We start from the raw sequence: 22,148 nt of genomic DNA, 5'->3' as shown, positions 1-22,148 counted from the left end.
CGTGCTGACAAGACAACATGTCCGGTGAAACTTGTAAGTCGAAAGCCTCCACCATTTGGTTGCTAAACTAAATGGTGATTAGGTCAGTTTTAGCCAGTCCAATTGGTTGTGGGGTAAACATCAACTAGTGGCCAATCTGTAGATGCTGTTTTTGACAAACAAGAAAAATGAAAATTCTTGTTCTTCAATCTTCATTAAAAATACATGGCATCGAAATTCCCATCAAATGGAATAATCTACAGTTAAATGAGAAAATCCAATCAAATTCTCTCAAACTACAAGCTGAGAAATCAGAGTTCATCAAGCCTGGTGCCGCCTAAGCGGCTCAATAAGATGGCCATATCCATACCCTGCACCATGGTAGGCACAGCTGTTTCAATGGGGCAATTCCGAGAAAATCCAACCTTACCGGATTTTTGTACTTTCTTTATGCAGCTCTTAAACTTCTCATGGCATCCCACGTTAATCAAACCTGTGAAAGAACGACTGCATTACGGTATTCTGTTTTACCTTCATTGTTATCAAACAATCTCAGAGAGAGGGAAACTAGTGCCAACAATTACAAATGGAAAAGTGGGCAGATTGGTAAATATGTCAATTATATAATGACGAGAGAATATTGGGACCTTTCTTCTCGACGCACTTGTCGTGGATCTTGCAACAAGCGTCTAGATCGTCGCACGGTTTTTCCCCGGGACAGCCAGACCACCCTACCCCGCAATACTTCCCGTATCGGATTCCAACCGCTTCATTCCATATTAGAAATTAATTAAGAAAAAGATTTAATGAAAAAACAAAAAAACCTAGTTGAATTCTCAAGTAGGTAATTCCAGAGATAAAGAAGATGGAACTCACAATTACAGTTTTCAGCTATGCAGGTTCTGCTACATTTTACCTGCGTAATTATATAAAATTACTGTTTCAACAACTAATTTTTGAAACGGAGTGAACAGAAAATTTAACAATTGGATTCGGTCATTTGAATTCTCATACTTATTGGAAAGAGGAATAGAGAGCTAGGGTTTTGAAAATATTAGACCTTGGAATCATTGGTGACGGAATCAGCGAAGCCTGTGAGGAAGACGAAGACGAAGGCAAACATTGCTACTACACGTGTCCGAGCAGGAATAGCAGCACCGGACGGCATTCTGTCACCGATTCGTCGTTCAATACAAGTTTCTTTTCTTCCTCGAGTTGACCTACTGATTCAGGTCGTCATAACAATTTTGTCTAACATTGTTCTTCTTTCGAGCACGGTAAAGCCGCGCAACGACACAAGGAAATGAGGAAATTACGAAAAACCCCCTTCCAAGCATTGAGAGCTCCGGAGCCAAGTGCCAGCGCGGAATCCGTTCAATGGGCTGGACCAGTATTTCGTATGTGGATTTAATTCACTCGCGAATCGCGATCGACATTTACGCCTTCCTTCTTTATTTGTATATTTATTCAAGATATATCTTAATATAGATATTTTCAAGGTCACAATGAATGTAGTAAGTAAAAGAGGAGGAAATGCAGCAAAAGTTTGATGTGCTAGGTCCCTGATTACTTCTTTCCAGGCCGAAAAGAAAAAAGCTTTTGATCTTCATTTCCGGCAAATATCAAACCAAGAGCAATTGATGCTCTAGTATTTATCTCATATACTGGTCGAAATCCATCGCACTGTATTGCTCAAATTCGAAATCAAGATTCAGGAGCAGCTTCATGGACAAATAAACTGAAGAATTAAACATAGATCGGTGACTGCCACTATATTGATTATGTGATGGCCTTGATGAGATCCAAGTTTAAACCCAAATGACAGAAAAGCTCTTCATCTAGCAAATACAACCACTAAAATAGTAAAAATATGTCGGGGCGACCATTGGTGATCCCTGGACAGATGCCAACCAACTGTTAAAAGCACCAACAAAGCTGTTATCCGCTGCAAAGGAAATCTGAGTCACAGAAACTAGTTAAATATTATTAGTCCAGGTTAGGTCGTTAATGTTAGAATCGATCATCCAACCACGTCTAAAAGTTTGCTAACATTTGGCTGGTTAACATTAGGAATAGCAACAGATTGGAAGTTTAGTGTAAATAAGTTGAGAGTGATTTGCACCATTATCATCAATCATTGGTTGCAGTAGATTCTCTGTTAAGATAACATAACAATAGAAAGGCTTATTCAGGCTATCAAGTTAACCACTGATTTCTCAGCTTCAAAAATTTCACGAAATAACAAAAATGTGCATCTAGAGTGGACGCAATTCAATTGTGCAAACGAGACGATAAAGGCATACACATCCAACTCCCTGAAAGACCTTCCACCAGCTGATCACCCTCAGACATAGTAACCAGTGAAAGTAAAACCCCTTCCCACTATCTCACCAGCACAATACCATGCAAAGCACTCCAGCCCAAACAAAGCAGCAATACCAGCATCTTCAACTTTTAGTTCTTGCCTGTTCTTCCACAGATTCTTGACATAATCAAGCTCCTTCCAGAATGACTCATAACGGCCAGGGATACTGCAAAAATTGCATCAAAAGGAGTTATTGTTATATGCACTGGTGATTCTCATTTTTTACCAGTATTTCTGCCTCCATAGAATAATCTAATATTTGTTTCTAAAGAGATGGCATATAACAAAGAGGAAATTGCAAATAAATACACAAGTAGACATGGAAGCATTATCATTGACTCTTTCCAACATGCACGATCATAAGAAACCCAGCCACATTGTTATTGTTCTTTTATTCTCCTCCGTTTCGGAAGTTCATAGGACATCACATGCACAGTCACTGAAATTTCCAGAATGTTAAATAGAATGGCACAGTCTCATTATTTTGTGCTCATGAACTCAAAAAGGTCATGTATTTACTGGTAAGTTGCAAGGCTGGTTCATTCACTACCCATCCTTCTCAAGATGAAACTGGCAAACTCCCAAACATGAGTCACATACTGAGAGTTAGGAGTAACAAAATGAAATGTTTTTCCAGAGAAATTGCCAGAAAATGGCTTCTCCATATACTGCCAGAAGATCATCGAAGGTCTTCCAATCTCAACTGCAAGAATTTCACTAGCTTGCATTAAATCCAAGTTGTCCTATTGAACAATTTTCTCTCACAATCACCATCAAGAACCTTCCTATTAACGTGACAAAGAAAACTCATCTCTCACGGACCAGAATCCTAATACCCATGCTTCATCCACAAACTTTGTATCTCAACCAAAACATGGGACACCTGGATGTACTGAAAAACTGTAAAATTCATGTATAATGCAAGATAAATATAAAAATATGAGAAGATCAAGAACAAATTATACTAGAGGTGAGTATTTTGCAGCCTTTAGAACAAGCAACATCAATGCTCAAGGATTAACAATGCCATGCCCTAAGTAACATGCCATAAACACTATCAATTTGTCCAATTCTACTAACAACCACATAGACTTTCATATCATAAACAAAATTAGTAGATACCGATAAAAGCACCATACTCATTACTTAAAAATAGCAGCGGACAACTTACACCTATATGACCAAAGACATTATGACTGCATGATTTTCACTACTCAAAACTGAAATCACATGCAGAACAACTTCATTTGCCGCTAACTCTGTCAAAAACAAAAATTCACTTGGTTTGTGCCCGAAAAATACTGCTGGGAATCAACTTGATTGATTTTTTGGACTAATAATAACATATTTCCTTCACTGTGTTAGTCTCTGTGGCAGTCTGTTCAACAGAGGAAATTTCAATCATTTTGTTATTTTAGACCTCAGATCTTAGGAGCTCTACAAACAAAATCTTTGACATCTAAAGACGTGATATAAGCCAATATCTCACTGTCTTTTTTTCCTTGCCAAAACTTTTGATGGTGGAAGAGATAACAATAAACTCACAGTGACACGGGCTAACAAACATGACATTTTGAGTATATGATTAATCTAGGTGCCATACATAAATAACATGTTAACATACACTTAGTAGTCAATTTTTATGCAGGCGAATTCAGAACTCAATAATGCAAGCAAAATATATTGACACATTGCAAAAAAAATATAGGGAAAGGGAAATCAGATACTAAACGACACATTGCAATCAATTTATCAGAATTCAAAGTCTTCAAGGCGGCAAAATGAGAGGCGCAAATAACAAAAGGCAAGTAACAAATACCTAGCTAGGCGAGTGTACAAGAGCTGCTTAGACAACTCATTGCACTTCTCCACTGTCGGCGGCTCCTGAATGTATTGCTTGTTCTGCTCCAACAACTGCCTGTAGTAAGCAGTTCCGTGCTTGGACACAAATTTCGACGCTTGACAGGCCTTAGATTGCAACTGCTGCAACTTTGACGCCATCAACTTCTCACCTCAAATCTGCACCGTAAATAAGACAAAAAAAATTTTTTTTAAATCAAATTTCTCTTTCCAAAAACGCCTTAGAAAACCTAAAATAGCAAAAAAAAATGTTGCAATTGAGAATAACATGAAATCAGCAAATTAAAACCCTAAAAATCAACATAAAATGCAATCAATAGTGGAAATAAAAGAACTATTGATAGTGATCGAGTTCTAAAATCAATAGATCTGAGAATAAAACGATAAGAGAAAACTGAGAGATGTTTTAAGATCAAATAAATTGTAGATCTAAGAAAAGGAAGTGAATCTTACCTTTGATGAGAGAAAAAATAAAAGACTAAACAGAGCGTGTTGTTGATTGAAGGCAAAGACGAGAGTGGGATGTAGGGTGGCCCTGGCTTCTCTCGCCGCTTACCTCAGAAAGAAAAGCGAGAGACTGAGAAAGCTAGCTTTTTGGGATCGGTAGATTTGTTCGCTCATGACCCTATTGGGGTTTTACTTGAGGTTCTGTTTTAAATTCTGTAATTTTCAGGGGTCAGTTTGCGATTTCCAGGAATTTATTTCAGTTCTTTTTTTTTTATTATTTCAGTTCTCCTCAGTCCTCACAAATGGTTGTTGGGCCTTTTCTTCTGCAGCGTGGATTCTATCTCTCTTAGTCTTGAAGAAGAGCCTTTCAGCAGCCCATGTTTCTAGCTTGTAAAAATTAGAATAAGGCCCAACATTTTGGGTCCTTTTATTGGCCCATATTTTTCACATGATGCATGTGATTTGTACAGGTTTTAATTGTGAATAACTTATAAAGGTGAGATTAGAGTATATTCTAATTTGTGTTCACGTCCTTTAATTACTTTAATTATATCGTTTAAACATAAAATATTAATAATTATATAAATAAATTTAAAAATAACATAATTAATTCAATATGTCAATGAATTAAAACTTAAACAATTATGTTTAATAAATATTTTACATAATACGATACCATTACATGTTAGATTAAAGTTTATATGATATTGATAATATGTTTAAAAATGATTAACTTGTTTAAATTAAATTTTAATAAAATAACATGTTTACATTCAAAAATATTTGTTAATAAAACATGTAACTTCAATATTAAAACTTCAAATTAACAATCTTAAAATATTATAACAAAATAATATATCCATTAAGCATGTTAAATTTAATTGTTTAAACTCGTTTTAACAGAGTTAAATAGTCTTTTAAATGCTTATATTAAAAAAGTTCATAAATGGGTTGTATGAGTCAAATTATGTAGGTTGGCAAGATATCTTAATTAATTAAATGAGTTAAACAAGTTTTAAATAAATTAAGAGAGTTTAAGACACATAATCATCATATTTTAAATGTATTAATATAATTAATATACAAAACACGATAATTATAAACTAAAATCTATGTAATTTTATGTCATATTGTGTCACAATAATGGATCGTATTTTGAAATTATCAAGTGAGATATATCATTAAATTTTATTATGAAAATATTTTAAATGGGTCAGTAATTTAATAGTTGGTATAGCTATTTTACCGAAACATGTAGGCTCATCATTAACAAAAGTGACAATTTATCAATTTGTTTAACTTACAATTAAATTATATTACATAATAGAAAAGTAAGGTTCCTAAGGAACCTTAATTAGCTGACTATCAGCTAATTAAGGCCTCTTAGACCCTACTAATTAAGCTCCTTGTTTTATTTTAATATATTAAAAGAAAGAAAAAAAAAGGAAAAAGAGATGAACATAGCGTGATACAAACATATTATTATTAAATAAAAAATAAGCGTGACATAAAAAAATACACCTAATTGAATAAAATAAATATATAATTAAATAACATATTTAAAATATTTAATTACTATTTGATAAAATCATATATGAGTTATTAAATAAAAGAATATCAAATAAATATTAATTCAAGGATAATAAAGAATACAAAAAGATATAATTAAAGCTATTTAATTATAATGTATATGTTAAATTGTTTTTAAATTTTTAATTTTCTTTTTAAAAACTAATTATTTTATTTTTATACGGTAATGTATTATACTTATATGTTTATTTACATAGATTCAAAATAATTTCTTTCAGACTATTTTTTTATATTGTCAAAAAAAGAAAGAAATGAAAGTGGAGAATGTGTAGCATAAATATAGTATACTTAATTGATTATACAAAAAAATAAGATTATATAATAAACTCAAAAGGTTTAAATAATTTATATGTAATATACTCATTTATGAGAAGTGATATAATGTATGAAAATCATATTCACACTTAATTTTTTTAGATTGAGGATTAGAAACCACTTTTTGATAAGGAGATAGATACACTTATCATTACATACAATAGTTATGTACTAATTTTATCTTTTCCATTGTATTTTATTCTATTAGCTAAATCTTAAAACAAACTCTGGAAAATTTTAATTAATTATATCAACAATATTATGATTATAATATGAACAAAAAATGAAAATATTTAAGTAATATTAATTATTAATAAATAATGTTGCAAATAATTTTATGAGATATTCATGTTATTTTATACATATGTATATTAAGATATGTAAAAAGGATAAATATTTAAAAAATTACAAATGATTCAAATAAAAAAATTTTGCCCTGCAACAACACGTGAGCAAAATTATAGTTATGGGAACATATAGTTAATAATTTATTCACTTGTCAATTATAGGTCAAATAAATTAATGGCTAACCGGCCATATGACTATTTATTTAACTCATAATTTAAATTTGGGGTTGGGCTGCGTGATGAATGCCTGATGTGCTTGGCTAGAAGACTAGATCTAGCCAGAGTAATAAGAGGGAAATTTTGACCAAGATCTACGCCAGACTAATAGATGACTATATTTGTTATTAAAATAAATTGATCGAAATAAGATAAATATAAGTCATTAAAAAATTATTAAACAGGGTGTTGTTTAGACTTATCTCAAGTTGCAAGAATGAAAACGATGGACGGAGTTCGGATTAAACTACATAATCGAAAAATAAGTCTCATTTGACGAATATACTCTCACAGTGCTGGTTGTGCCTGTACGGACAAATATAAAAACATTGTGGCGAAAAAATTAAACTGACTTGAAGAAAAAAAATTGGGTCCCAAGAAATTGTAACCCGATAATAAGTCAAAACTGATTAGGATTCTTATCGTCCAACTCGAAGACTAGTAACATTTATGGCAAAAAGGTTGTATTATTGCATAGAGTTGAATGATTAGCTTTGGTACTATATTGTTGGGATAATGTGTTTGGACTTTGGAAAGTGATATCATTTGTACCATGTAAATCTTTGATTAAACAACACATCTTTGACATGCCATCCATCCTTACAATCATTCCATCACTAAAACTTTTCAAGCTTTCCCATCCCAATTGTTCCCTTCCCTGATTGGAATGGATCGTGATCAAATGTGGACCGTTGCCTCCCGTGGCAGCCGCAGATTACGCAACCAAAACTGCCCCGTTTTTCTTAGCAATGCATCCAAGTGGCTGGCTGCCAGGATGTAAGTTTATGACCATTCCATCATCTGCTTACGTGGCTTTTATCATGGGGGCATTCACGATTTGTCCTCCTGTGAGTCGATCTCAACGGCTGTCATTCAATTAACTTTTTTGGCTTTCGGCTGACTTTTGACTACGAAACTGTAGAATTTGTCAACAGAGCTGCTCAGGCCTTCGGAGAAAATAGGATCCTAACCACAATGTTCACACGTGTGCCAACATGCTCTCTTTCTTTCAAATTTTTTTTTTCTTCACGTATTTCTTTCCTTTTTTATATTTTTAAATCAATTTGATCTTTTTGAAGTTTTTAGTTTTACAATAATTTAATGATTATTAAAATAATAGCATATCCTACTTTTGGCAAAAAGAAAATCAGTTGACTATAAAATTTTAAATCAAAGCCATTAGTGTTATTCTCAATCGTTTTTAAGTAGGGATTATTTCAGATTGTTCGGAAATTTTCAAATATTTAATTAACAATATTAATCTTTAATTTGATTTTTAATTACAATTTGAAAATGCCCTTATTGAAGTCAAATATTGCTCTAAAAAGTTACCAATAAAAAAATTTTTTCCTCACAGGGAAGCTTAATAGTAGTATTATGTCTTCTTCCTAAAGATTAGTATAATTCATGACCACTAATATTTCTCGAGGTTCATAAAATTGATTGATGCTTAATTTGTGCAAACAATTATCCTGCCAATAGGACTTGCCTTTTTTTAATCAAATCAACTATAGCTAGATTAAGTTAGCATATAATGTATGATTAGATAAATATCATATCATAGCACATAAAACGTTAGTTGTCGATGAGATGTTCTGAATGATACATAGATAAACAAACTAAGGCCTAATCACTCTAATGATAAGATGTAATCACTCCCAATAATCTCGCTTGATTTTCCAACACTAAAAATGGTATGATTAATTACCGGTGGCCCATTAATTCGGTGTTTAGTTATGATCATACGCAAACTTTTATATATATAACTTAATTGCATAGAATATTGTATGTATATCTTATGTACTAATTATTACATTATAAATAAAATCAAGCCATGCAGTCGTTAAAGTATCTAATTATCAGTACATCTTAATCAAGCTTAGTGTTATTGAGCATGCCCTCATTATGACAATTGATAGGATCAACTGAAATATGTGTTGGCCCCAAACGAAGAAAGAAAAAAAAACCTTCTAATGTCAAAAGATTCAAAGTCCAGCTTTCCAACCTAGCTAGCCATGGGGTTAATTAGAGGGCGGGGGCGGGGGGTGTTGATGTGTGGCTCTGGCCGCTACTTTATTCATTGTTATCTCTTTAACCAACTTAATAATTATTTCAAGAGAATGTGGTGATGATAAGCCAACTAATACATTGATAATTTATGGGTGTTTTGCTCAGAAGATTTTCAGCTGAACCCAACAACTGCATAATTAATTTGGGTGGATAATGGATTATATCTCAAGTTGCCAGGTACACTTTTATTTTATTTTTTGAAATCATAAGAGCTTGCATTGATTCACTGGGAAGGAAAATTTTCCTCTGGAACGAAAACATCCCAGGACGCAGGTCATGAAGAAACCTACAAACCCTTTCCTTTAGACCTTTTACAGAAGCCGTAAAACAAAAATACCAGCAACCTAGCACCCAAACAAAAATAAGGTGCCATGACCCTTCATCTGAATCCATATACAAAAACAAAAACTCATATCCACAATCCAGCTCAAAAACATATTTGCAGGGAGCATGTCTCTATCTCCTACCCCATTCATAGTTGCCAGGTACAGTTTTTAAATATAAAAGCATAAATATATGAGAAAAATGAAAAGATTTGATTTAGAGCTGTGAAACCCAGAACCAAACTTGCTATATTTCTGAAGGATTATGATTTTTTTTATATATATTTTCAAATGCAAAGTAGGATAATTACAAAGAAAACAAGTGTGACTGGTTTTCTTCATAGTTAACCTTTATCTGTGAAGTATGATATGCAAGGCGTCACATCATGCACAGATGTGTGTGCGTCTTTTGCATGGTGTGGGTTGCAGCAAGTAATTGCCTAGCTACATCACTTGGCCTAAAAAACCATGTAGCATAGCAAGAAAAGAAATTCTAATCTGTTCGATGACATGTGAATAGTTTCCATCAAATAAAACTTTTAGATTTAACTTTTTGATTAGATGTTAAACAAATGTATTTACTTTTGAATCATAAGGATTTAAAATGTTATGCGAGATAAATCATAATAAAAAATTTTATTGTTTTATTTTATAAATGTTAAAATTTTAAGATTTGAAACGAAATACGCATAGTAAGAAAAAAATTATAATCTGTTCGATGACATGGGAATAGCTTCCATCAAATAAAATTTTTAGATTTAACTTTTTGATTAGATGTTAAATAAATGTATTTACTTTTGAATCATAAAGATTTGAAATGATATGCGAGATATATCATAATAAAAAATCGTACTGTTTCATTTTATGAATATTAAAACTTTAAGATTTGAAATAAAATACGAGATCAATTATGATAAAAAATCGTATTACTTCATTTAAAGTTTAATCTCGAATATGCATAAGGGTTTGATTATCATCCATTCTCACAAAACTCAAAGTAGTCCAACACACTTATCTATTGCTTCAAAATGATAATGTGAGGTGGGAAAATTATCTTAAAGCTAGAAAAATTCATGTGGACATAAATATGTATCTTGGGAGCTATTTGACCTTCCACGCCTATCTACATAATCCTGATTTCATGACACTGTGGAGCCTTCTGAATTGACTTACTTCCCTTGGTTGGTTGGTAGCCAATTTGATTAAGTAATTTTTTTTAGACCCAAGAAGGAAAAAAAACCTTGATTGTGTGGAGCTGAGGATTTCAAAAGCAAGCACATTTCTTGCTTGAATTAAATAATGACCAAGTCAAAGACATTACAAAGTAAATCAAAGACAATAGTATATATAATTTAAGTAGTTTAGGTGACAAGAGAAAACAACAGCAGAAGTTCTTCCAATTAAATAAATGGAAGAATTTCTAGGGAACTTGCTTACCAGAAGCAAGAAAACAAGAATATAATCACGTACACCTAAACAAGAATCTCAAAATAAAAATATTTCTTTACATTTTAATGACACAAACCCAAACCTTCAAGCGGGTTACGTCGTCCAAAGAATCTAAATGGGTAAGAACCCCACTAAAAACTTGGTGAATATGACTGATTTACCGAGAATATTATTTTAGGTTTCTTTGCTCTTTCTTTGTTCCATGAGTTTATGTATTCTTTCCAGTGCAACTTCTAGCGTCTGCTCACTCATGTTTGCAAAACAGACCCTGAACCATCCTGGTTCAGAGCAATGGCAGGAAGATCCTGGTGATATGTTTAGCCTCACTTCGTTCAAGATAACCTTCCAAAGAGCCAATTCGCCCTCTCTTGTAGATTCCTCCAACAATGGACTTAGATTCATCCAGCAAAATAAACCAGCATTGCCTTTCAAACACTCAATCCCCGCATTTTTCAACCCTTTGATGATCATTTCATATCTCTTTCTCAGACTCTCTCTGTTCGTCTTGATGTAGTTCTCGGTAAATTCCTTGTTAGACAACATGCAGGCCAAGAGATGTTGTGTTTGAGAAGAAATCAAGGTGAAGCTAGACATCCTCCTGGCAGTTGTGACAACCTTGTCATTGTAGGAATATATTGTTCCGACTCTAAAACCTGGAAGGCCAAGATCTTTAGAAAGACTGTAAACAATGTGAACTCTTTCAGAATTTTTGTAGTCATGAGCTTCAAGAATTTCTGCAATGCTTATAAATTCGGATGATGAGAAGGTTGATCCAGAGTAAATTTCATCTGAGACAAGGTGAATGTTTTTGCGTGTGACGAAATCAAGAATCTCTTCCAGGACTGATCTTTGGATTGTTGCACCCAACGGATTGGAGGGGTTTGTTATCAGTACTCCTCTTACTTTCAAGTTCATGGATTCTGCACATTCGTATGCAGCTTCCAGAGCTTCAGGTGTAACTTGGAAGTTGTTTGAGCTATCGCAATGGATTGGGACAATTTTCACACCGGTCCTCCACCTCAGATCTCTGTCTAATCTGGAGGAAACAAAACAGTTCAATTTATTACTTTGTTTAAAAATATGAATGAGCATGGAAGTGCATGGGAAATGAAATTCCGAGAAAAAAGTTCTTATTCGAACTTGTTCTTACCCTGGATAGTATGGAGTTGGAACCAGCAAAGCATCCCCAGGATCTGCCAAAATAAATGTTAATAGCTCATTAGCTGCAGTTGCGCCTGCAGTCAGGACTATTCTATCAGGGTCGAATTTTGCTCTTCCCCCTCTAATTTGCTCCATGAAATTTGCCATAGCCTGTGTGCAAAATGAACATGGTTTAGTCGGGTTGCAATACTATAGCTGCTTTCTGGTTTTGTGCCTATATATGAAAGTGTTAGGTAAAAATAACAATCTTGAGGTTCAAGGAAAGTACCTGTCGGAAAGATTTCAGTCCATGGTAGTCTTGGAACAAAGCATTTTCTCTAAAGCCAGGTGCTCCTATCCCCCAGCTAGATGCTTCCGAGTGCTCTTCCAAGTACTTCTCCAGTAAATCAAATGAAACCTGTTCGAGGAACAACAAACAACATTACATGCAAATTCTAATTGCTTCTTTTGCTGTTTTTAGATAACTGCTTTGCCCTGACACTTACTTGATTTTCAGCCAGTCCCATCTGTATGACTCCTGACTGGTTGCTTGATTCATCGTAAGGGTTTTCATCGTATGCTTTCCAACCTGCAAAGTATGGAGAGTCTTCTCCATGAGTTTCAGAAACTGCAACCTTTGATAGTCCAACAGCAGGTTGCTCATTCTCTATAGCCATGTCTATCTTTCTAGCTGAATTAGTAAGGCCTTTTCTGTAAGGGAGCTGTTGTGTATGAACAAGGACAGGGTAGAGGATAGAGGAGTGAGAGAAGAGAGCTTAAAGGAGCTGAATAGCAGATGAATGAAACCTTTGCCAAAGACTTGCCCTTATATAGGATCCTGGAAGCCGTTTGACACAGAAAAAATGGCCTTACAACTTGCCCTGGATCTTTCAGAAGATAGAAAATTAAAAAAATATCAATGATTGATTCTGTAGAGTAAGCAAGATCAAAGGTCTCCTTTTACAGATAGTATTTATCTCCAGTGACAACTGTCATCTTGTCAAATCTTTCTTTATCTCAATCTCCACGAGATCGATGCCAAATGTGGTGGTTGATATGGGAAGGTTGGTGCCCTATTTAGGCCTTTAATTCTCAAATTGTTAGAATAGACAATGGTTCTTATCTGCTTTATAATACTATTTTCAAGTAATTACTCTCTTGATTTGTAATATGTATAGTACTAATTAATTTTCCTTTTAAATAATTGTAATCGAGTTCCCTTTGCAATTCCCCACTTCCCAAACCTATGACTAATCAAATCCCTGTTGAAAAAAACGAAAGTTCCTCAGTGAAACCAAATCTTACGTGAAGAATGCATATTACACACAATCATGCCGAGAGATCTAAGAGTAGTTAAGTTCCGATGACCTGACAAAGATCCTAATTACTCAAGATTAAGATTCTGATTTGCAAACAAAGTTGAGACAAAAGAGAAGCTCCGAGAAGATCTGATGGCCCCACTGATGCATTAGTTTCAAGCAACAGAACTTATTACTTCTTCAGAGGGTTGAGGATTTTTCAACATTATGGATGCTCATTAATCTAATCTAAGGTTTAATATAAGGTTTGAATGTAATCTTAAACAAAAGCAATCATGGGGTTTTTATGATTTAATCATTCAGTTAATGATATACTAAATGATCATTAGATCATTCAGTGCCTGGTAAGTGAAATGCTTTGTTTATTTCTGGTATACTATATTCTGTTAGTCCTTCCTAGGCACATATATATGCTGAAGAAAAAACTAAAGCACATATATCGATTAAAAGCAAATGAAGGATAATGGTTCATTAGCAAGCTAATTAACTTTTGCACATGGCAAATTAGATTCATTCATCAATGACATTATGCTTGTTTTTTTATTAATAAATATGTAGGTATATTCCTACATGTAATTAGAGTTAAGATATTTGTCAAGATTATGTTGGTTTTTTTTTTTTTTGTTTTGAAAAAAAGAAAGTTATTAGATTTGAACTAACTAACGTAGAGAATAAACAACATCCTCATAACAAAAACCAAAGAGAAGAATATGCTTAAGTTCTTGTCTATGATCAACGACGTGGGGATGGAGATCATGAGTACCCATGTGCAGGAATTCAACCAGCAGGAGATTCGCAATTAATAGATTGCATACACCAGTGCAAAGTAGAGAGAACATGAGAAGAGTGGTCGATGACGACTGTTCCGCAACTTCGGCCTCTAGGAGAGAGACAAGTATCAAGCAATGGTCCTCCATCAGATATGGGAAAAAATTCAATTTTTATATTTGTGTTGGTTTAATCTTTGGAATAATAATGGGATTTGGTGTGTTATGGGCAGTTACAGTATTATAATAACAGAATTATTGGTTGGAAAAGAGTGGAGTTAATTGCTTTTAATGATGAAGGTAAACCTCATTCTTCAACTGTCAACTTACAGAGCAAAAGCTGGTTGTTTTCTGTCATTGGTTAGAATACAGAGTTAAGCAGTAGCTAAAGTTGGAAAAATCACATATTTCTAGAGTAAACCCCCCTTTTTTTTAAATGAATGGGGAGACAGGGAATAATCAAAACCAGCTTTTTCTGCTACATCAAGATTCAAGAGATAAACTTGAAGTACCATATCAGAAAATATATATAAAAAACAGTACAGTCAGTGTGTTAGGTAACTCCAAGCTAAGAAGCAGTCTTGTCAATTAAGTCTTGTTGCTCACATTTTCCCTACTTAGTGGAATCCAACTGATAAGCAACTGGATACGGAAGCACCCCAGAAGTTGGGGTTTCGGAAAGGAAAATGACAGGCCAATTGGCTTAATAGGGAACTTACAACTGGACAGGCTCAGAGCACTACCCCCCCAACCCTTCTTATCTACATAAGACACTAATTTAATTTAGTACTACTAATGAGTTTTTAGGATTAAGGAGAAGTACGTTTTCGAATTGTCAGCACTCAGCTGCTGAGTGAGTCAACATCACAAAATTTAAGGACCATATTTTGTCACCTCATATGCTTTGAATATAGACTAGAAAGTGGAAAAGGAACTAAAAGTATATATGTTCTTCCTATCTCTGCATCTGATGTTGCTGCTCTACCAGACGCCTGACAGAAATTGCCTTCCACTTCTATCGCCGACATGCGGTTAAAACGTCCGAAATCACTCTCTCGATCAGCAACTTCTTCAAAGGAAAAAAAAAACGTAACATGCTGTTTTGGCTCGTAATTTTATAATCAAAAGGTAAACTCTTCACCATTGAAATCCTGCAAGATACAGATTCTCTGTCCAATTTTTGTTGGAAGAAAATTAGAATTCATAAACTGTAACCCCTAGTAAGAGACCAAACAACCTGGAGTTACATAATTAATTACCCAGACGCATCTCAATGAGGTAAGCCTACGACTGTAGATAAAAGCGGGTGTGTGTATATTTGCATCCCTATTAGCGGGCATGTATCTTCTCGGAAGATACATTGCCAATAAAGACATGCCACGTCGGAATCTTTATTCTAATCATGCTAAGATCACGTCAATAGAGAGAGAAGCATAGAATATTGGGTAGTTCGGATATTAATACTAACTCTGGCCATGTAAGAAAAACAAAAGGTTTTGCAATGAGATTACATGCTTCAACAATTATAATAATAATATATTCCATTCATTATTGAAGTGTTTTTCTTTTTCTTCATTTTCATTCGTCCAAATTTGCATTGCGTGCTTACTTAATTAGGCTTATAATAATATATATATATATATATATATATATATATATATATATATATATATATCGCATATAAGATTCTTAGCGTGTTTGTACGAACACGTTTTGTGAACCCCATATAAGCATGCATTGTTCCATCGGAAACATGCTCATCATTGTCTCCATATTAGAAATTTCCTGTTGATAATTATGATACTTAGCCCTACATATAGTACAACAAAGATGTTCTTTGACTTTAGTTTTTCTTTTTTGTGTGTTACACATTTCTTAATATGTTGCTATATATAGTTGTAATGAAGCACAAAAAATGTGATCCACTGGCGTCCACATATATGTTTTTGAGTTTTGACTACCACTAATACATGATTAAGACTATTCAATATATCATTCTTTAGTATTAGCTCTACTTATATCTCTATCTTTAACAATTAAGAATTTGAGATTTTAAATTCGAATTTTGAAAAAGAAAAAAATGAAATTATGAATTAAGAAGATATTTATGTAAATACTATTTAATTCTCTCACTTGCTTTTATTCTATAGCACAATTCTATTTCCCCATATAAATGAATTATTTTTTGGATGAGTATTTAGCAAATAATTGAAACACACGAGCCAAGAGTTGCCTTTTTTCATGAAAGAATTTTCTATAATTCTCCTCCATGTGCTTTCTCCCACTCTCCCCCCTCACCTCCACCCGCAGAATACATATCTTCATTATTGTTGGAATGATTTGTTACTAACAATTTTTTGTGCACCCTAAATTGTGATCCTAGAACAGCCAACAAGTTCTAGAAATCATAAATTTTTCGATATATATTTATTTTTTTTATATTTAAAATTTTCGCATATTTCGTTCGTTCTTTTATTTGTTTATCTCATTATATTTGAATAGATGATTTCGCTTTCTTCTCATCCAGCCCCTTGCCAACCAGGCAGCAGCATCGCTCACAATCATCCATACATCATAACTTACATTGAAACTCTTGAAAATAAGGGGTTTTAATATACAAATTCGTATGTTGTTTAGAGATTGGATGATGGCCTCGCAAATTGAAGGGTACACATGTTTTGCCAACTTGATATATCTTATGCTGGTAGCAAATTCACTGAACACCTTTGGATGATGAAGCAAGCAAATTGCATGATCATTGATCACTTCCTTCACCGGTGAAACCTACTCAGACAAATGCCGATACTGTTTCCGCGTAGGCTTACGTTTATTAAGTTTTACCATTGACTGTCGATCTATTGCAAATCTGTTGATAGATCACAGATAGTGTGATGTAACGTTTTATCAAATACTGGTTACGGATGACCAAGAGAAGAGAAAATCTTCTGAATGAGTCATGAACTAATCTCCCTAGCTAGCTAGGGAAAGCCAATATAATTGTGCAACAAGAGGTCTTGGAAGGGGAAAAAACACACCAGAAAAGGAAAACCATTTAATATACGACTCTCAACTTTCAAGATCTTCTGACCCTGTGGGTATCTTAGCTTTCAGATGCCATGCATCATCCTCCCCGCCAAGTAAGGACCACATTTCCAATGCTGTTACTGTCACTGATTGCGTTACTTTTCTTGGTACAAAATACATCTGCTGACGTAAAGGAAGTTAGAAATTAACTCTGTATGAATAAAAAACCAGTATGAACAACTTGCTACCACCAAATGCCAAGTCAATGGAAATTTCCCCATTGACTTCGCAACTAGAGCATTTTAAAGACGTAATGTAACAAAAGAAAAGAATGCTCAAGGAATATTAACCAGCTGGGAGAAGTCATGCTTAGCAGACAAATTTCCAAGAGAAAATTTGATTCCCAGATTGATTATCACCATAAAGTAAGATGAAATGATAGACAACCTCCAGGAATCCTGCCCCTGTGCTCCAGAATCCCTTATTCTGCCCAAGGAAAAACTCGTGTCCCTTTTCTCCGCCATGTATTTACTAGCTAGACACCGACCTCTATCACCATCACATGTCAACAAAATCAAAGCAATATTTAGATTTTAGACAGCTCAATGAAGCAGCTCTGGTCCTTTTCGCTCCTAATTTCTTTGCAAAATACGGCTAAAAGATAAGAATCCTAAATAAATTGCCACCGACTAAAAAGTGAGTGGTAGTTCAATGAAAGAGGCAGCACAGATGAATTGTATAGAAAAAAAAAATTTCCTTTTATGAAGGGCAACAAAATTTTCCTTCTTCATACACCCAAACTGCTCGATATACCCCAGCTATATTGCCAGTTAATAGTTCATTCCTCATGACATTGACATTAACACACTGTTAAAAGACAAAATTAAGTACAAAGCCATTTGGAGTTGTTATTTGGATTAGTGAGACTAATGACAATGTTAATAATTATTCAATGCAGGGGTTGCAAATTTGTTTGAATGATCTGATCAGGATCAAAAAGGGGAACCAAAAGTGAAAGATGTCAGAGTTAGGGAAGAGGATCCTTTTTGCCTATCAAAGTTCAAATCGGCAGAGAACAGGCTCTCCTAGTCTTACTTAGCTCGTATACCAGGCACAAATTTCCAAGATAGAAAATTATGAAGTTGAAAGCCAGAAATGATAGACAAACTCCAGAAATCCTGAGCTTTGGCTTCAGAATCCATCAATCTGGCCAAGGAAAAACTCGTCCTTTTTCTCCCTCATGTCTTTAGAAACCTAATTCTGTCACCATCAAATGCTGACAAAAACCAAGCAAATTTTTTTTTTAAAAAGCTTCATTGCAAAATTTTTGCTGGTATATATATATATAAACAATTAAACCCTCTAAGCATCTCCTACCCACAATTAAATTAAATAAGCTTATTATTATATTCATGTGATAGTATTTAGTTAGAGTAAATCTAATAATCTGCCCACTATACTATATTCTCCCACTTTTATATAAATTGGGTAATCTTTGGAGATTTCATACCAAATCATAATCAGATTAATTAGATTCATAACTCTTAGCTTATATTGCAGTTTCCTTAACAGCTTTGCTTAGATTTTTTTTTTGGTTACACGTAAATTAAATATTGTTGTTTTGACTTCTGCCTTTATGTTTTATCTGCAAAAGTGCATATAATAGCATTATTATTTGTGAAGTTAATCATGATTTAGGTACTAAGCAGGTGAAACCATAACAACACTTCAAATATCATGTGTACCAAAAGAAGTAATTATTTATAATTTATATCAACCAATTCAAATCTTCATCTAATATCTGCTTAATATCTAATATCTTAGGGTGACACATATACTTTCAAATAAATTTAATTAACTAAATAACCAAAACCAAAAAGAGCTCTTAAGGTCAAATTAGTTCATATATGGTACAAATTAGGAGTTAATTAAAAATTAATATAAGGTTTGACATTAGGAGTTCCTATTGTTAGTGGTCGTCATGTTTATAATCCCACTCCTTCAATGACTTGCTGTATTGTTATGATGTATACAGCTGCTATCTTGTAAAAATATGCCATATATTACATTGTTCTTAGTGATGAAATATGTTTTTTTATGGGAAACTAAATATTTTATCTTTGAAGGTCTAAAGGGTTTACTACAAAAAATCATTGTATTTCCAACGAATTTGTAACGGATTTCTAACGGATTTTCAACGGAATTTAATTAAAATTTTTAAATACTTGTTCCGACGGATTTTTAACGAAAAATTTCGTTGAAAATTTAACTTGTACAACACACACATATTACTGTTTAATATTTCCAACGGAATTTTTCATTGGAAATTTTCAACGAAAAATTTCGTTGGAACTTTAAACTTAAAAAAAAAAGGTGTAATTTTGACAGTTTCCAAAATACTATGTACTATTTAATATTTCTAACGAAAATTTTCAATGAAATTTTTCGTTGGAACCGTAAACTCATCAAACTAACTGGGTGTAATCTATAAATTTTCCAACGAAATTTTTCGTTGGAAATTCCATCTTCAGAACGCAATTTTTACTGTTTATTATTTCCAACGAAATTTTCCATTGAAACCCTAAACTTTTCCTATGTAATTTTTAACCTTTCCAACGAAATTTTCAAAGAAAAATTCTGTTGGAAATCCGTTAAAAAATGTAAATAGTCAATGATGTATTGAAAAAAGTAACTTTTCACCGAAATTTTTCGTTAAAAATCCGTTGGAAAGTAACTTTTTAATGCATCAAAGTGTTTATGACTTTTTAAACTTTCCAACAGAATTTTCCGTTGGAAAATTCTTTTGGAAATAATCATAATTTTTTCAATTATAAAATTTTATAAATTTTATTAATTATTTTTAAAAAATTAGATATTACTAAAAGCAAATATATAGTTATTGAAGTAAAATTTTTTAAAAGTTTAAATATGTTTTCCTTTGAGTAATTTTGTATAATTTTTTTAACTTTAATGAATTATACAATATTGATTAATAATACCAAATTAGGGTAATGTTATATTATTCCAAAATTGAACAAAATAACTATGTAAAATTTTATATTTTATAAAAAACCATGATAAGATATAAAAATCATATAAAAAAATATATATTATTTTATTTACGTTTTAATTATAATTAGCTAATATATGTAAATTAAGATTGAAGTTTTATAATAAACTTATTAATATTTGTGCTTAAAAAATATTATTTTATTATATCTATGTATTCATGCAAATATAACCGAAAGCAATAGAAAATATATATATATATATAGATAAACAAGTATGATTTAAGGAAAAAATCAATATATAATTGTATTAAAATTAAAGTACAAGTTATATTTTTTAATTGATATAACTTTATAACTGAATATATATATATATATATATATATATATATATATATGAGATATATTAAATAAAAGTCTACATATATATATTAATATATAATTTATGTAAGATTATAGTAAATTTCATTTAGATGATTATAATTATTAATATAATAGGATCCAAATCATACATTTTAAAAAAATCATATTGATAATTAATTATACAAATTTGGTTAATACATATCAATGTATAACCTATAAGTTGTGATCATTATATATGTATATAAAAAATTTAGTCATATTTCACTATGGTTTATATTGAGTAATATTAAAAAAAAAACTTTTTTTACGAAAATAAAAAATATCTAAAAGTACTGTTATTGTCAAGACTTGAACCTTTGGCCACATGTTAAAAGAATTAAAAGATAACCATTTCTTCCACCAATCCAAACTTGAATGAAATCTCCCAAACTTAATTTATTATTAAACCAAAATGAATATTAGTTGCATGATACAAAACGTCGCCGTTCTGCCATGTTCGGTTCCCTTAACCCTACATCAAAACGACATAATTTTGATTATTAAACCCTAACTATAAAGTCCCAAATTTCTCCCCAAACCTGACTTTTGAAATGCCATTTTCTCTCTCTACTCGCGACGCTCTCCCTTATCTCTAAAACCTTTGCCCGACTTCCACGACGTTTCCGGTGCTGTCCCGTTGCCGATGGCCTGACTCCGATTCTGACGTTGTCTTATTTTAACAGTAATCGGTCTCTCTCCATCGCCTTTGGCCCCGTCGTCCTACTGCCATATTCTCCGGTTTGAACCTTTCCCATCGTGACCCAAAGACTCTGTGAATGAATCTGTCCCCGTAGCCTTAGTCCCCCTAGTGCCGCCTTACTCGCTGTCCGATCCCTTCCACAAATCCAACCCTAGGGGTTAATTTTGTATATCTTGTTTATTTGATTTTTATCAATATTTGTTTATCAATTGATGCGCCCCAGGTATTTTTAATGATGTTATTGTGTTTTAATTATTTGATTTAGGGTTACAAGCCTAAACGTTTCATTGCTTTAATTTTAGTCAAAGGCTAAGGTCGGCTTTGGAAGCATCAAAACAGTGTTCGGTCTGCTTCAAAACGAGATTGGGTTTTGGTCTAATTTTGCAGGTGAGTAAGAGAAACACACAAGCAATTAAATGTTGGTATTTGAGAACTGACCAACCCTGTTTTTATTCAATTTTATAAATAATGATACTAGCCTTTCCAATGGATAATAGTACATATATTTTGACCCGTCGACAATACTCATGCTGTTCAATTTGATTTTATCCTAATAAATATAAACCATCTTCCTAGGTTTTTTGATAATTCATGTATGCAATAATTTATACTATAAGGGCTACTTTGCATCTTACAATATAATTTTGAATATATATATATAAAATACATATTGGAATGTAAGGTTAACAAATTGTTTTGTTACCATCAATACAAATTAGTCTTCATAATGATATTCTATGACACTTATGATTACAAAATGTCGGGAGATCGCTCTTGGATGTACCGTCGATTACAGAATGAATTCATTACAGCTGAATTTGTAAATG

The 22,148-nt window shown here is 32.8% G+C and overlaps 3 protein-coding genes across 3 annotated transcripts; all 3 read right to left on the bottom strand.

Moving 5' to 3' along the window:
• Nucleotides 1-148: 148 nt before the first annotated feature.
• LOC18588440 (putative phospholipase A2 homolog 1) lies at nucleotides 149-1,282 on the bottom strand. Its single transcript, XM_007012846.3, has 4 exons — nucleotides 1,040-1,282; nucleotides 856-895; nucleotides 627-746; nucleotides 149-472 (listed from the first exon to the last, which is right to left on the bottom strand). Exons 1-4 carry the CDS (start codon nucleotides 1,145-1,147, stop codon nucleotides 291-293), a joined length of 450 nt encoding a protein of 149 aa, XP_007012908.3. The 5' UTR covers nucleotides 1,148-1,282; the 3' UTR covers nucleotides 149-290.
• Nucleotides 1,283-2,069: 787 nt separating this feature from the next.
• On the bottom strand, nucleotides 2,070-4,815 carry LOC18588439 (uncharacterized). The gene is made up of 3 exons (XM_007012845.3): nucleotides 4,658-4,815; nucleotides 4,164-4,363; nucleotides 2,070-2,510 (listed from the first exon to the last, which is right to left on the bottom strand). The coding sequence occupies exons 2-3, from the start codon at nucleotides 4,343-4,345 to the stop codon at nucleotides 2,324-2,326; spliced, it is 369 nt and encodes a 122-aa protein (XP_007012907.1). The 5' UTR covers nucleotides 4,346-4,363; nucleotides 4,658-4,815; the 3' UTR covers nucleotides 2,070-2,323.
• A 6,022-nt stretch (nucleotides 4,816-10,837) lies between these two features.
• On the bottom strand, nucleotides 10,838-12,880 carry ACS7 (1-amino-cyclopropane-1-carboxylate synthase 7). The gene is made up of 4 exons (XM_018127047.2): nucleotides 12,608-12,880; nucleotides 12,391-12,519; nucleotides 12,112-12,272; nucleotides 10,838-11,997 (listed from the first exon to the last, which is right to left on the bottom strand). The coding sequence occupies exons 1-4, from the start codon at nucleotides 12,776-12,778 to the stop codon at nucleotides 11,136-11,138; spliced, it is 1,323 nt and encodes a 440-aa protein (XP_017982536.2). The 5' UTR covers nucleotides 12,779-12,880; the 3' UTR covers nucleotides 10,838-11,135.
• Nucleotides 12,881-22,148: the final 9,268 nt, after the last annotated feature.

This window comes from Theobroma cacao, chromosome 9 (assembly GCF_053813885.1).
Source record: "Theobroma cacao isolate CCN51 chromosome 9, ASM5381388v1, whole genome shotgun sequence".
In the NCBI taxonomy this organism is placed as follows: domain Eukaryota; kingdom Viridiplantae; phylum Streptophyta; class Magnoliopsida; order Malvales; family Malvaceae; genus Theobroma; species Theobroma cacao.
Note: the sequence above shows the minus strand (reverse complement) of the source record. Positions and strands in the feature narration are given on the sequence as shown.